Source organism: Maniola jurtina, chromosome 5, assembly GCF_905333055.1.
Source record: "Maniola jurtina chromosome 5, ilManJurt1.1, whole genome shotgun sequence".
In the NCBI taxonomy this organism is placed as follows: domain Eukaryota; kingdom Metazoa; phylum Arthropoda; class Insecta; order Lepidoptera; family Nymphalidae; genus Maniola; species Maniola jurtina.
In genome coordinates, this window is record NC_060033.1 from 15,910,118 (window position 1) to 15,924,378 (window position 14,261).

At 38.1% G+C, this 14,261-nt stretch overlaps 2 protein-coding genes across 2 annotated transcripts in view; one reads left to right on the forward strand and one right to left on the reverse strand.

The window, feature by feature from the left end:
* Positions 1-14,261, reverse strand: part of LOC123865020 — a 191,027-nt gene that overhangs the window by 47,732 nt on the left and 129,034 nt on the right. The gene's annotated exons all lie outside the window — the stretch shown is intronic.
* LOC123865130 (lipase 1-like) lies at positions 583-2,518 on the forward strand. The gene has a single exon (XM_045905978.1). It carries the CDS (start codon positions 811-813, stop codon positions 2,056-2,058), a length of 1,248 nt encoding a protein of 415 aa, XP_045761934.1. The 5' UTR covers positions 583-810; the 3' UTR covers positions 2,059-2,518.

Genomic DNA, 14,261 nt, shown 5'->3' on the forward strand with positions numbered 1-14,261 from the left:
CGGAAAAACAACGTTCAACTTGCCCTCACACTGAACGCGCACTGTAGCTTCACTCGTTTTAAATTATTAAGTGTATTTCAATCAACTTGCCTACTCAAGCGCGGATAACATTATTTGCTTAGAATTGTATTGTAACGTTCAAATAACTAGTTCATGCCTGCGACTTGGCGTTCGCATGGACTATTTATTTATATATTTAAAAATTTCTTAGGAACTTTGATTTTCCGGGGAAAAAATAGTCTGTTTCACTCTCCAGAGGGACGATTCGCTAACTCATTTATCATCACTTAATGAACTCCATTCAACTTAATTGAGATTGGTTGGATCTACATTGCTGCTTCTCTGAGTGATTTAAAAGTAATATTTCGTTGGAAATCTTCAATGGATTAAAAATAAATATTAAATGAGCGTAATGGCTTTCATTCGGATGATCACTGAGAAAAATCATGTCAATCCGGTGCTCCGTTTTGACGTCAATAAACCATCAAAGTACTTGCATTTATAATAATGTAGGTATGGATTTACAATGATTAATAAGTTCAATATACCTACTTACGTCATGACTGAAAATGTTGTACGCAAATTGATCTATCTATAAATAATGAATTAAAAAAGTACAATATAAATATTTCTACTATTTTTTGTGATGTAACCAGGTACCATCATTCCATTTATAATAAGGTTTTTTGAGACTCAGTTCCATACAATCCTATCTTGAAAAAAAATGACAGGCAGACAGACACGTGGAAAAGTTTTTATATTAACATTCGATCCTTAGCAGAATTACCAGCCACATCGTCAGTTGATATCATGGCGTCAAAAGCAAATGTCACCTTCAACGTCCTTTTAATATCAGTGGCGATTATTGTTGGAAACATAATAAGACTAAAAGTGATCCCGATCGACAGTGAGGTCAAACAGTTCCTCGGCTACCACGAGGACTCGTATCTCAATTTCACACAAATAAGTGGCAAATACGGTTTTGTGTCTGAAGAACATACTGTGATAACTGAGGATGGATACATTCTTACCATTTTCCGGATAAGAAGAAAGGAGTGCACCCAGTTTAAACGACCTCCAGTGATTCTCATGCATGGACTTCTCCAGAGCGCAGACGCTTGGCTAGATGCTGGTCCAAACGCAGGGTTAGCTTATTTAATAGCAGAGCAGTGCTACGACCTGTGGGTTGGAAACCAGCGCGGGAACTACTATTCCAGAAGACACGTCCATATGAACCCAGACAGCAATCCCAAATTTTGGCAATTTTCTGTCGACGAAATCGGACTCTATGATATACCTGCTACCATAGATTATGTTTTAAAAAATACTGGAGAATCAAAGGTGAACTATGTTGGTTTCTCCCAGGGTGCTGGGACGTTCCTAATTATGTGTTCAGAAAGACCTGGATATTGTGACAAAGCAAACGTTTTGATAGGATTGGCTCCTGCGGCGAGACAAACTTATACCAGGTCAGTGACATATAGAACATTTGCGGAAGCGATTAACAAATTCGAAGGAGTATTGTCTTTAACGGGGTTCTATGAAATTTTTTCTAAAGGTGCGATTGGACAAGAGTTCCTTTCTTTTCTGTGCAAGTTTAGAGTGATCTCGGAGGTTTTTTGTGAGTCGGTTCCGGCTTTAATCGACGCGTATCATCCGGGTTCCGTGGATGATAAAACTTTACGGGTGCTGTTCGGTCATTTTCCGGCCGGTACCTCCATACACAACATAGCGCGATATGGACAGAGTATGCAATCAGACAGGTTTCAAAAATTTGATTATGGAGCAAGAAATGTAGAGATTTACGGCGTGGAGCAGCCACCGATGTACAATCTGACTGCAGCGACCGTGCCTTTTGTAGCATTATACGGAAGAAATGATCACTTAGTGGACACAAAGGACGTGGTGTGGTTGGTGAAGCAATTGCCGAATGTGTTGGAAGCGAGGGAAGTGGCCGACCCGTTGTGGAACCACCTCGACGTGACCTACAGTCAGCTCAACAAACGATTGATATTTCCTAAACTGAACCAGTATTTATCGAAGTACAGTAAAGTCTAACTTGCTTCACATTTATTTTTAAAAAGTGATCTCCAAAATTAGTTAATAATAAAATGAGTATTATTAAGGTGGTATGAATAAAATAGAATTTTCATCGCTTACATTATTTTGGATCATATGAATTGTAGTGTTCATTTAATAACTAGGTATGAAGTGACTTGTGATAAAACTATGTTAGTACTTAGTACCTCGTTAAGAACAAGCAAAAAACTCTAGTAATTCTTTTAATTTTTTTTTTTACAATTGTCTTATTATTTAAAGTATTATTATTGTTAATAACCGGATGTTCTTCAAATACACGCATCTTTGTCATATACATATATCATTATCAGAATATGCCGTTTCATGGTCGAAATTTTTACATAAAAGGAGACTTTTACAAAATTTTATTGTATGTATTCATTTACCTTAATGATCGGTTTAAAATGTTTATTATTAAAACTAAGGACATATCCGTAAAGGTTTTTTTACTTCCTTTACAGACGAGACAATAAGTCGTTGTAGCTATTGTCGTGAAATAAGTAATAACAAAACTGAGTTGGCCTAGTGGTTAAAATGTCGCCTTTCTATTCGAGAGGACTAGTATTCGAGTCCTGGGCACCTCAAATTTTTCGGAGTTATGTGCATTTTAAGCAATTGAATATCACTTGCTTTGACGGTGAAGGAAAACATCGGGAGAAAACCTGCATGCCTAAGAGTTCTCCATAATGTTCTCAAAGGTGTGTGGAGTCTGCCAATCTGCACTTAACCGTCGAAGTGGACTGTGGCTTAACCCTACTCATTGTAAAAGGAGACCCTGTTCTCAGTAGTATGCCGGTTAGTTGATGAAGAAGATGATTAGAATCAGAATCGTTTATTCTGCCAGAATTTCAAGAGTTGAAACAAATATTTATATTATAAAATATCACATCATAGTTTTATTTTTAATTCAGATACAAGTCAGCTCTTGACTGCAATCTTACCTGGTGTTAAGTGATGATGCAGTCTAAGATGGAAGCGAGCTAACCTGAAATTGGTATGGCACAGTTTGCGTTAAACCCATACCTACTCCTTTGGTTTCTTTTGATCGAGAGAACCGAGATCTCCTATTTAAACAAGGTTAAAGTATTTTATTCGCCTATCTGTCCGTTTGTGTGGACGTCATTCTAAAATAATGAAAACTCATTGGAAAAAACAATTCGATTAGTAATCAATGTTCTACGTAGCAATGGTTTTCCCTGATATTATATACTTAGAATATTTTTAATAGGTACGAGTATCCCTTGACCACAACCTCACTTGATTGAAACTGATGCTGTGGCCGAAGATGAAATGCGGTTTGGCGTTAGTGGTGCGGAAATCTCAATTATTACTATGTTATGACTGAACTAGCTAATGCCCGCAACTTCGTCCGCGTGGACTAAACAAACGAAAGAAAAAAAATCATTTTTTCGGCTCCTTTTTCATGTATGCGAGCCCCCTAAAGAATAGTTAAATTGAATTCAACCCGTTGACCCGAAAACAATATTTGTTTTCGGGTCAATGTTTTACACCAAATACCAAAATTTCAGGTTTGTAACTCATTTTGTCTACGAGCTAGAGAACTGTGACATAATACGGACTGACAGACAGACAGCATTAACAGGGCTCCGTTTTTACCCTTTTTTACCATTTAGGTACGGAACCCTAAAATTTTTTAGGGTTCAATCAAAATAATGAGAGTGAAGGAATAAAGAGAGCACTTTAATAATATTATCTCCTTGCGTACCTAAGTTTTCGTTGAGATTGGTGGCCGTAGCGAAAATTCGGTCAGGGCATATTGAACTCATTATTATAAAAAGAGTGAGAGAGATGTGAAAAGGTAGCAGACAGACAGACAGGCACATTTTCGCATTTATAATATTAGTATGGATTATAATTAATTTTTATAGTACAGATTATAATGGGGCTGACATGTACTTAGATATAAAAGCCCCTAAATAAAAATAAATAAAAAAATAATAAGTAATAGTACTGTTTAATTATTGCCCTGAAGTAAACATTAACATTGTTGTTGAATGCAACAGCGTGTTGTTCAACCTTGATAATGAGAAGCGAGAAACTGGTTGTTCAAGGCGTTGGAAATCGTTGAATCAATTCTTACTTAGCACGTGCCTGTAACTTTTCTCAGGTTATAAATCATGTGAGGAAAATTTAGCGTTTTTCAAACGGAACTGCCCAATGCTTACATTTTAATTGATATCTATCGCTACTGATAAATAAAATCGAAATGTCTGTCTGTAATTTCGAAATGACTACCTCATGTTAAATTCATATGGTTATTTAAACTGTACCATAACTGAATTACAGGTTTCTCAAATTTTGTTTGTCTGAACGGGCTAATCTTAAGAACGGCTGAATCAATTTTTACAGGACTTTCACAGACAATTAGAAGTTTAACCAAGGAGGTGTAGTAGGAAAGGTGACTTTTTGTCCTGGAAAATCTAAAGTTCCCAAGTTCAAAAGCTACGGGCATCACCGAGTTTTTAATATATTATTCAACTTCATAATATCCTATCTCATCATATTAAATAAGACTAACCAATCGACCAGGTTTCATTAGATAGGTACTTCTTTATATCATTGAATTATAGATTTAAACTATGTTGAAATATAAAACTGTTCGAGTAAGGTGGCGCATAATAAATAATTATTATGGTAGTGTTAGATATATACAGACATACCTATTTTTGTCTTTCCTTCTTATACTACGTAAAGAATTCATATTATTGCAGCCAAGTAAGATCTTGAACTTGTTTTTTTTCCGATTTTATTGTTTAAAATATATAAGTACCTAGCTTGGTTCGTATACCCGTACCTACCTGTTCTAGATTTTTTATTTTGACGACAGGTATGACTGGGTAGGTATAGGACCTATAGGCATAGAACTTCATTGGTTGCAAAGTTTGCTTGGAATACAATTCTCATTTATTTTTGTCTTGAATATAATTACTAAGTAAGTACTAAGTTTATGTTAAAACATTAAAGTACTAAATTGTTTTCGCCGCCTACGGTTAAAAAAGTTAAACGGAAAAATTAGCAAGATTTTTTTGTTATAGATACATACAATTTTTTGTGCGTAATTATCTGTGATGATATTATAGATCCGAGATATAGTAGCTAAGTAGCTATTGCAGACATATTCTAGAAACTAATATCTGTGCCTGTGGTATTTTAGATTTTTCTAAAAATATGTAGTTTTAAAATTACAATGGGCAGGGCCAGGGCACATAGTACGAGAAAACTAACGACGTTGGGTTGTCAAGGTGTTGGACCTCAAACCAGAAAGTATTGGAAGACAGACGACATCAAACGAGCCGAAGGGAGCCGCTGGATTTGGGCGTGTGAAAGTGGCGTGTGGGAGTCCCTACAAGAGATCTTTGTCCGGCCCTGAACGTCTGACGGTTGATGATGGTGATAGTGATGATGATGATGACAAGGTATATTTAAATAACTAGAAAAGAGCTGATAACTTTCAAACGGCTGAACCGATTTTCTTGGATTATAGCTAAGAACACTCTCGATCAAGTCACCTTTCAAACAAAAAAAACTAAATTAAAATCGGTTCATTAGTTTAGGAGCTACGATGCCACAGACAGAAACACAGATACACAGATACACACGTCAAACTTGTAACACTCCTCTTTTTGGTCGGGGGTTAAAAATACTAACCTAATGATTGTATATGATGATTTTGTAGTTTTGATATATTGTGACCAAATTCGAATGGTATGATGCCAAAACAAAGGAATATTAAAATAGCTCATTTAGTAATAGGTACCTCTAAGTTTCGCCATACTTATAGGTATTTACTTTACAGCCGTTTCGTAGGGCTATTTACTTTTACTTAGGTCTCAAATGCCAACTCAAAATGCTGGGCATACTTAGCAAGCACTTAATACACAATACACAAACAACTCATTATTACTTATCTATTACTTGCAGACATCATCAGTAAGTACCTTATATGTGTATTTTATTTAATACTATATGCTGCCCGTGACTTTGTCCGCTTGGATAGGTACCTCTAACTAACTATATGTTGATTTTTAAGAGTCAAAATCAGCCCATGTCTTGTTCCAAAATAATTCCAGTATATAACTTTTGTCTATTTGAAATTTTTTCATTAACCTTGTAATTAAGTTTAATTGTAATATTTTCACCTATATAAATATTTTTAAGAAGAAACCGATGGGTCAAGAACCTAGATTTAATAATGATAGGAGTTTGCTTGGGAGATGCGGCTAGTCTTGTTATATAAATTGTATTGCAATCTAGCAAATAAAAAATTTGAATTTAACTTCTTTTATGTAAGTACAATTATATAGATATAACAGGCAGAATAGAAATAGAAAACAAATATTTTTTATTCAAATAAAGTACTTTCGAATCGTCAAATGCAGAGGTCATCGCGTGCATTTCGAGTATATTGGAAACTTATGTGATTAAATAAATAGTAGTAATCATGTTAATTATACAGTATCCTCGTAGATAATAATCTGTTATAGTTGACCTCGAAGGTTCGAACATTGAACCGGCCGATAAAGCGGCCCTGACCATCGTCCAAGAGCGTGCACTACTTATAATATTTATACCCGTCTAAATGTGTTTATACCACAGACTCGGATGCGATGGGTTGTAGACCTGTCCGTAAAAAAGATTTGTGGTGGGAGGCTTCGGTCATGGCTAGTTGCCACCCTACCGGCAAAGCCATGCCACCAAGCGATTTAGTGTTCCCGAAGGTACGATACCGTGTAGATAGTGATCAGGGTGTGGGTTTAATGAAACTGTACTACATCTCCTAAGTTAGCCCGCTTCCATCTTAGACTGCATCATCACTTACCATCAAGTTAGATCGCAATCAAGCGCTAACTATGTAGTATAAAAAACTGTTGACGGAAATTGCAATGTACGTACGTAGGTATCTACGGGTGGATGTATTGGATGCGACGTGTGACGTAAAACCGACGTAAATCATAGTCTGTAGTTTCGCGGGGTCAAGTTCAATGACGCCGGCTTGTAGGTACAATGTAGAAACTCATTAATATACATTTTTTATTACATAAACATTAACCTGTTACCTAAGCAGCGTCTGGTTTTAAATTTCGTGCATTTTCGTCTTGTTTAGGGCACTAGAGAGCAACCGCCGAGTTTCTTACTGGTTCTTCTCGATAGGCACTGCATTCCGAACCAGTGGTAAATTATTTGACCATTCAAAAGCACTTGTAAAAGTTTATTTGAATAAAAATCTATTCTATTCTATTCACAATCCCACTAGAACACCGTGGCGGCGCAACTATGTAGTTGCGCTATTAACAAAGTGTATATACCTACATATTTATGGAGGATACCTCACCTAGTGTCATTCTTATACTTAGCCATAAATAGAATAAGTTTGGTATGAACGCCATGAGTTATGACGGTGGATATGAGTCGCAAGTAGGTCGCGGCGAAATATTGCCGGGAGCCGCCTTTGTCTGCCCGTCGCGTCGCGTCGCGCGTCGCCCAGATGTATTGACTTAGCTTTATGTTCCCACTGATATACCAAAGTCTATCCAAGTATACAGCCGTGATAGCCCCGTGGTTAAGATGTCTCGGGCTTTGGCCTCCTATTCGGTAGTCGGGGGTTCGAACCCCGGGTTATGTGCGTTTTAAGCAATTAGATATGCTTTAATGGTGAAGGAAAGCATCATGTGGAAACCTGATGCTTGAGAGTTTTCCATGATTTCTCAAAGATGTGTGAAGTCTGCCATTCCTTGGCCAGCGCGGCGCACTGTGGCCTAACCCATTCACATTCAGAGAGAAGACGTGTATTCGGAAGTGGGCTTGTATATGGGTTGATAATGATGATGTATTGTCCTAATTTTAACAGCAATTTTTATATCTCACATAAATGATATTCCAGACGGAAAATATGAGATGAATTTGAATAAAACTTCATAAAAGCAGGTTTAAAAAATGACAAAAGCATTTAGAATTTAAAATCTCTAATCTGTAAGTAAAATGAGTTATATTTTATAAAGATTTAGGATTGTTGAGTTGTAGAGCGGAGGCAATTCCGAATATTTGGAGGGAGGATATAAGAAAGAGTAACTTTTTGATTTAGGATCTTCGTGGAGTTGTAAATCTCAGGAGATGCTTATTTAAACATTCTAAATTGTTTTATGAGCCTCATAAAAACCTCAGAGTCACTTAGTAGGCGATGGTGAGAGCTATGCTTGGAGTTTCTCTACGTGGATCAAATTAGAATTATTTCATTTTAAGAATTCACTCCAGTTCGCGCTTTTTCTCCACATATTGGAATGTATATATTAAAACAAAAAAGCTGCAATAAAACAAGCTATATGAGCCATATAAGAAAGCGGGTCGCCGCGACGGGAGATATTCGTTGAGAAGTTGAGATATTCCTTTGTTCGTCTCTCGCAGCTTCCCGCTGCAATGATATTGGACGATGATATGCCGCCGACATACTCAACATACTATGCCACAATATTGTTACCGGATGCACCTATGAGAACTTGTCATAATATGACTAGACTGGCTAATACCCGCAACATAGATTGATAAAAATCTCGTGGGAACTCTTTAATTTTCCGGTATAAAAAGTAGCCTGTCTCACTCTACTAGTCTTTAACTATAACCATGCAAAAAATCACGCAGATCCTTTATTTCCGTTTGCGACGTGCTTGAAGGACAAACCAACAATGGGTAGTGAAATGGATAGTGATTTGTCTCCAAGGCAGTGAGTTAGGTTCATTATAAAGAAATCAATTTGACTAGAAATCGTTTTGTTGGGAGCGACTCTACCATTCATTGACTTGGAATATATAAATTCTATTGAAGGGCAGTAGGCAAGAAATAATAATATTATTTCAATAATTCCATTGTAATAAAAACGATCGCGCTCCCTATTAAGGTCTGGGAAATGAAATACTTTTCTATTATTAATATAGTAATAACGTAATAATGAAAAGTAATATTGTTACAGCCATAAGCCGCAATGTAAGCCGAAGAGTGCGAGAAAAGGAAACATTATTTTCTCGGCAAATATTTCTCTGCGGGCCTCATGAATTGCGTCCTGTAGATTCACTTTCAAATAATATCCTGTTGTATCATTAAAACTGTATGTTTGTAACAATTAAAACCTCTGATTTTAGCAGCCATACCCAGGCAGCTTAAAGTCAGAAGCAATCATGATTCCAGGTTAGCCCGCTTTCATCTTAAACTGCATCATTACTTATCACCAGGTGATATTGCAATCAATGGCTAACTTGTATCTGAATTAAGAAAAAAACGATCGACCGCTTCCAATAGCGACTGCATCGTGAACTGAGATTGAAAGATTGATTCATTTTGGAGGTCGTCCAAACGCCAATTCTATATTTTGGTGCTTTAATCTGGAATTGGGGAGGTTACATAGAAGAAGTAAAGCAACGTATAGCAAGAACTGCGATGGAAAACTTGAAAAAATATGGAAAGACAGGAATATAACAAAACCTACGAAAATCCGCGCCCTTGAACCACTTGTTTTTCCCATCTTTTTACATAAAGTGGTCCATAAGAAGAAAACTTGTGCTGGAGGCGAATGGCCGAGTCTTGTGGACCGAGATTCGCGCCCATGTTTTCCTTCATCGTTAAAGCAAGTCTTCTATCTTATTTCTTAAAACGTTCAACAAAGTTAGCGATGCGGGCACAGAATCGAACCCTGGAACCCGCGTATTCCGGAGTCTAAGCCACTAAGCTATCAACGCTCCTAATTGCAATTATGGGTAAGAAATAAATTGAATTTCATAGCGAAAAGGCGCTTTTCCGTGGGTTTTCTCAAGGAAAACAGGTAATCCGGTAATCCTTTATTTGTGCTTGGCTTGGCTTATTGGGGGGTGTAACGCCAAGATTAGCGATAAATCCGTTTCGCCGTAATCGTATCTGACTCGTGACGGACGTCCGTTCGTTATCTGTTAGTTTGCTCCTGTTTCTTCCGGGTCCCAACGTCGCGTTCGGGTTGATTACTGTTGTAACGAAGCAGGCGTTATTTTGTGGAAGGAAGAAGGATTGGATTTGAAACTTCCGAATTGATCCGAGCGGGAATCAAACCAACGACCACAGCACTGCACCCGAGAAGTCAAAACTGCGATCGTTGTTAAAACACAAATTCCCCATTATACACTTCAAGTTTGATTACAGAAGTTTACTGAACTAATTTGAACTCTAACCTGGCGAAGTCTGCTAATTTGGATAGGACAGGCAATACTGCCACAGAGTATAGATTTGATATTACATACAGAGGTTCGACGAAGCTTTCTAGACAGAGCAATCACACTATCAGACTAATATTATAAAGGCGAAAGTTTGTATGTGTGTGTGTGTGTGTGTGTATGTTTGTTACTCCTTCACGCAAAAATTACTGGACGGATTTGGCTGAAATTTGGAATAGAGATAGATAATATTCTGGATTAGCACATAGGCTACTTTTTATCCCGGAAAATCAAAGAGTTCCCACGGGATTTCAAAAAACCTAAATCCACGCCGACGAAGTCGCGGGCATCGGCTAGTAAAATATAAAATATACTTAATAAATAAAAAATAAAATATAACTAGAAAATGCGGTAAGTGCGGGAAGCAAGAACGACCCGAACTTGCCTACGTAGTTAGGGCCCTATGGTGAAGGGTCGTCATCATCATATACCACGAAATCATCCCTCCCTCCCCTCCCCTCCCTGACCTCCCTGGCGCAGTGGTAAGCGCTATGGTCCTATCAGTGGGAGGTCCCGGGTTCGATTCCCAGCAGAGGTTTGGAATTTCATAATTTCTAAATATCTAGTCTGGTCTGGTGGGAGGCTTCGGCCCCGGCTATTTACCACCCTACTGGCAAAGCTGTACTGCCAAGCGATTTAACGTTCCGGTACGATGCCGTGTAGAACCCAAAGGTTCGCTTCCGGGTTAACCAGCTTCCATCTTAGACTGCATCATCACTTACCACCATGTGAGATTGCAGTCAAGGGCTTACTTGTATCTGAATAAAAAAAATAAAAAAACAAATGCGACTACTGTGTCGCTCTTTATACTGTGGCCTTATTGCTTTCTATTCAACTTTCAAAGCAGTTTCCTATTGTTTTCCCGATGTGAAACTGGAAGTTTCGCGGAAAATACCTACTGCTTGCAATTTGAATGAGAACTGATAAATATATGGTTTCTGTAAAATATTGTTTGGAGTTCTTACGTACAGATGCTTCGCAGTAGGTATCGCGTTGGTTTTTTGGTTTGTCCTTCAATCACGCCGCAACGGATTAACGGATCGACGTGATTTTTTTCATGGGACCTTAAGACCTGGAGAGTGTTGAAAAGTTCCCAAAGAATTTTTAAAACCTAAATCCTCGCGGACATAGTCTCTATCAGCTAGTCTAAATATATAAAAGGAAAAGCTGACTGACAGACTGACGTATCACCGCACAGCTCAAACTACTGGATGGATCGGGTTGAACTTTGGCGAGCAGATAGCTATTTTGACGTAGACAACTGCTACGAAAGAATTTTCTGAAAATTCAATTTCAAACATGGTTTTGAAAGTGTACTTACAGTGTACGGACAAAGTCGCGGGCATTAGCTAGTTCCGTATAAATCATCATTGTAATAATGAGTGCGTGTTATTTCCGCGGCTAATTCCATCGAACAAGACTCTAACGAATATTAATCTTTCCCCTAATTGCATTAAGAGAACCTGAGCCGACCCAAATACGCAGCTACTTATTTATGTACTGTACTTAAGATTGTTGTTTATTCTTTGCAAAATTATTTGATACCTTTTTTTTGTATCGCGGGGAAATCATCATGCTCCCTCATTTCTACTGCTCTGATTTGGTGGCTTCGGCCGTGGCTAGTTACCACCCTACCGGCAAAGCCGTGCTGCCAAGCGATTTAGCGTTCCAGTACGATGCCGTGTAGAAACCAAAGGAGTATGGTTTAATACAACCTTCCAGGTTAGCCCGCTTCCATCTTAGACAGCATCATCACTTACCACCAGGTGAGATTGCAGTCAAGGGCTAAGTTGTATCTGAATAAAAAAAAGTTTATCCTCAACCAAGTACAGTGGTCCCCGGCCGATACCTGTCCACTAATAAATGCAACAGCACGGAGGCCCTCGCCCCACCGGTTGCATAATTAAACTCGGATGTTATCGCCCCGAGTATAATTATCAACTTAGATGATATAACACATGCTTGCATAATGCATTTGCGATGACAGGGGGTTATGATCACGAAGTTTAATCAAACTCTTGTTTGTATTGAAGCAATACAGCACAGTATCCACTAAAGCTCAAATTAATTCAAGTAAAAAACCCGCCAAGTGCGAGTCGGACTCGCATATGCAAGGTTCCGTCCTATCGTATAGCAATAACACTTTTTTTTTATGATGTAACCCTTTATTTTTTCTATTAGACATTACTACCTGCTAAATTCTATTATTCTAACACAACGGAAACTTATCCTATAGGTTTTTATTCTCTTGACGGGTCTTGACAGACAGACAGACAACAGACAACGTAGTGTTCCTTTATGGGTTAATTTTATTCTCTGGAGATGCGGAAAAAGAGATGCAAATTGATGTAATCTCCATGAAGCTACACGGGTAGGAATATGTATAAAGATAAATAATACATGTGTTGTCCCGTACGTATACCTGCGTAGCTGACACGTAGCACGGTCTACGCCGTAGATATCCAGGAAGGACGTTGATGAATAGCGTGTCAATATAGATTACCCTGCCGCGTAGCACACGTACTGTTTAATATGCTACGGACGCAAGATGGAGGCGGACAGGCGAAACTGGCTTAAGGTGGATTAATCTGTTACGGATCACAAACAAAATGGATATATGTGCAGTTGTGGACCGGAAAGTCAACCAGTATCATCAACATCATCGTGATACACCCATTGCCAGCTCACTACTGAGCACAGGTCTCCTCTCAGAGTGAGAAGAGTTAAGGTTGTAGTCCGCCACGCTGGCCAACTGTGGATTGGCTTGATTACAAAGAACTCTCAGGCATGCAGGTTTCCTCACGATGTTTTCCTTCACCGTTAACACAAGTGATGTTAAAAACTCTGAAAAGTTAGAAGTGCGTTCCCGGGATCGAACCACCGATCCTCCGAATAGAACACGGACATCTTAACCATTAGGCTATCACCTCTTACCAAGAAAGTAAGCCGAGGTGGACGTACAACTAAAACTGTCAAAAATGTGTAAGTAAAACTTCTTTAGACGTGAGAGTAACTTAAACATCTTGTTTCGGATTTAGGTCCAGAATTTATTTTTAGTAGGTACAGGTACATCTAAGCCTAGATTAAATTGAATTCCAGACACGAAAAACGGTTTGTTTCGACTACAAAACTGAAATACAACTCGTTTAAAGTGTACAATTGGTGTACAACTAGTTTTAACAAGACACATGTCGTAATAATGGACGAACTTTATAAAAGTTCTGGCTCTACTGTATACTATTTATAGGTTATGTACCTACTGAAGATCATAACAACGATATTACAAATTTATGTGAAAAAAGTAAATAAGTTACACACGCGATAGATGGACAAACCAACAAATAATGACACTTTCTTTTCAATGAGTTTTTTTTGTAAACTGTTTTACATAACCTGTTTTTTTTGTAACCTGTTTTTTTTGTGTATGTTTTACGTCCATGATGTGCGCCCACGTTAGTCGGCGCTGCACGCGCTGGCTCAAAATAAAAAATCGGTCAAGTACGAAAGGGACTCGCACACGAAAGGTTCCGTATCATCATACAAGAAATATTTTTTTAATTTTCATGGCAGCCATTTTGAAATATTAATTATTTGGTCGCTATAGCGGCAATAGAAATGCACATTCAGTGAATTTTTAATTCTCTACCTATTACGGATCGCAAGATACAGTATCGCTGACAGACAGACGGACGGACGGACAGCGGAATCTTAGCGGGATCAGGGTTTCGTTGGCACCCTTTGGGTACGTAGCCCTAAAAAAGTAATTTAAAATACGATCCTCTTAAAAGAACTGGAAAGTCAAGTCGTCCTAACTTTGGAAATTGGTTGGGAACGGAAATGACATTGACGGACACTTACCGCTGTTTAGTGGGAGATTAAACCTCTTTGGAAGATATTCTCATCAAAATTCTCTTTAAATTATGCGTGAAT

Excerpts from the sequence above, each read along its gene's own strand:
- LOC123865130 (XM_045905978.1), top strand. The coding sequence starts at position 811 with ATGGCGTCAAAAGCAAATGTCACCTTCAACGTCCTTTTAATATCAGTG.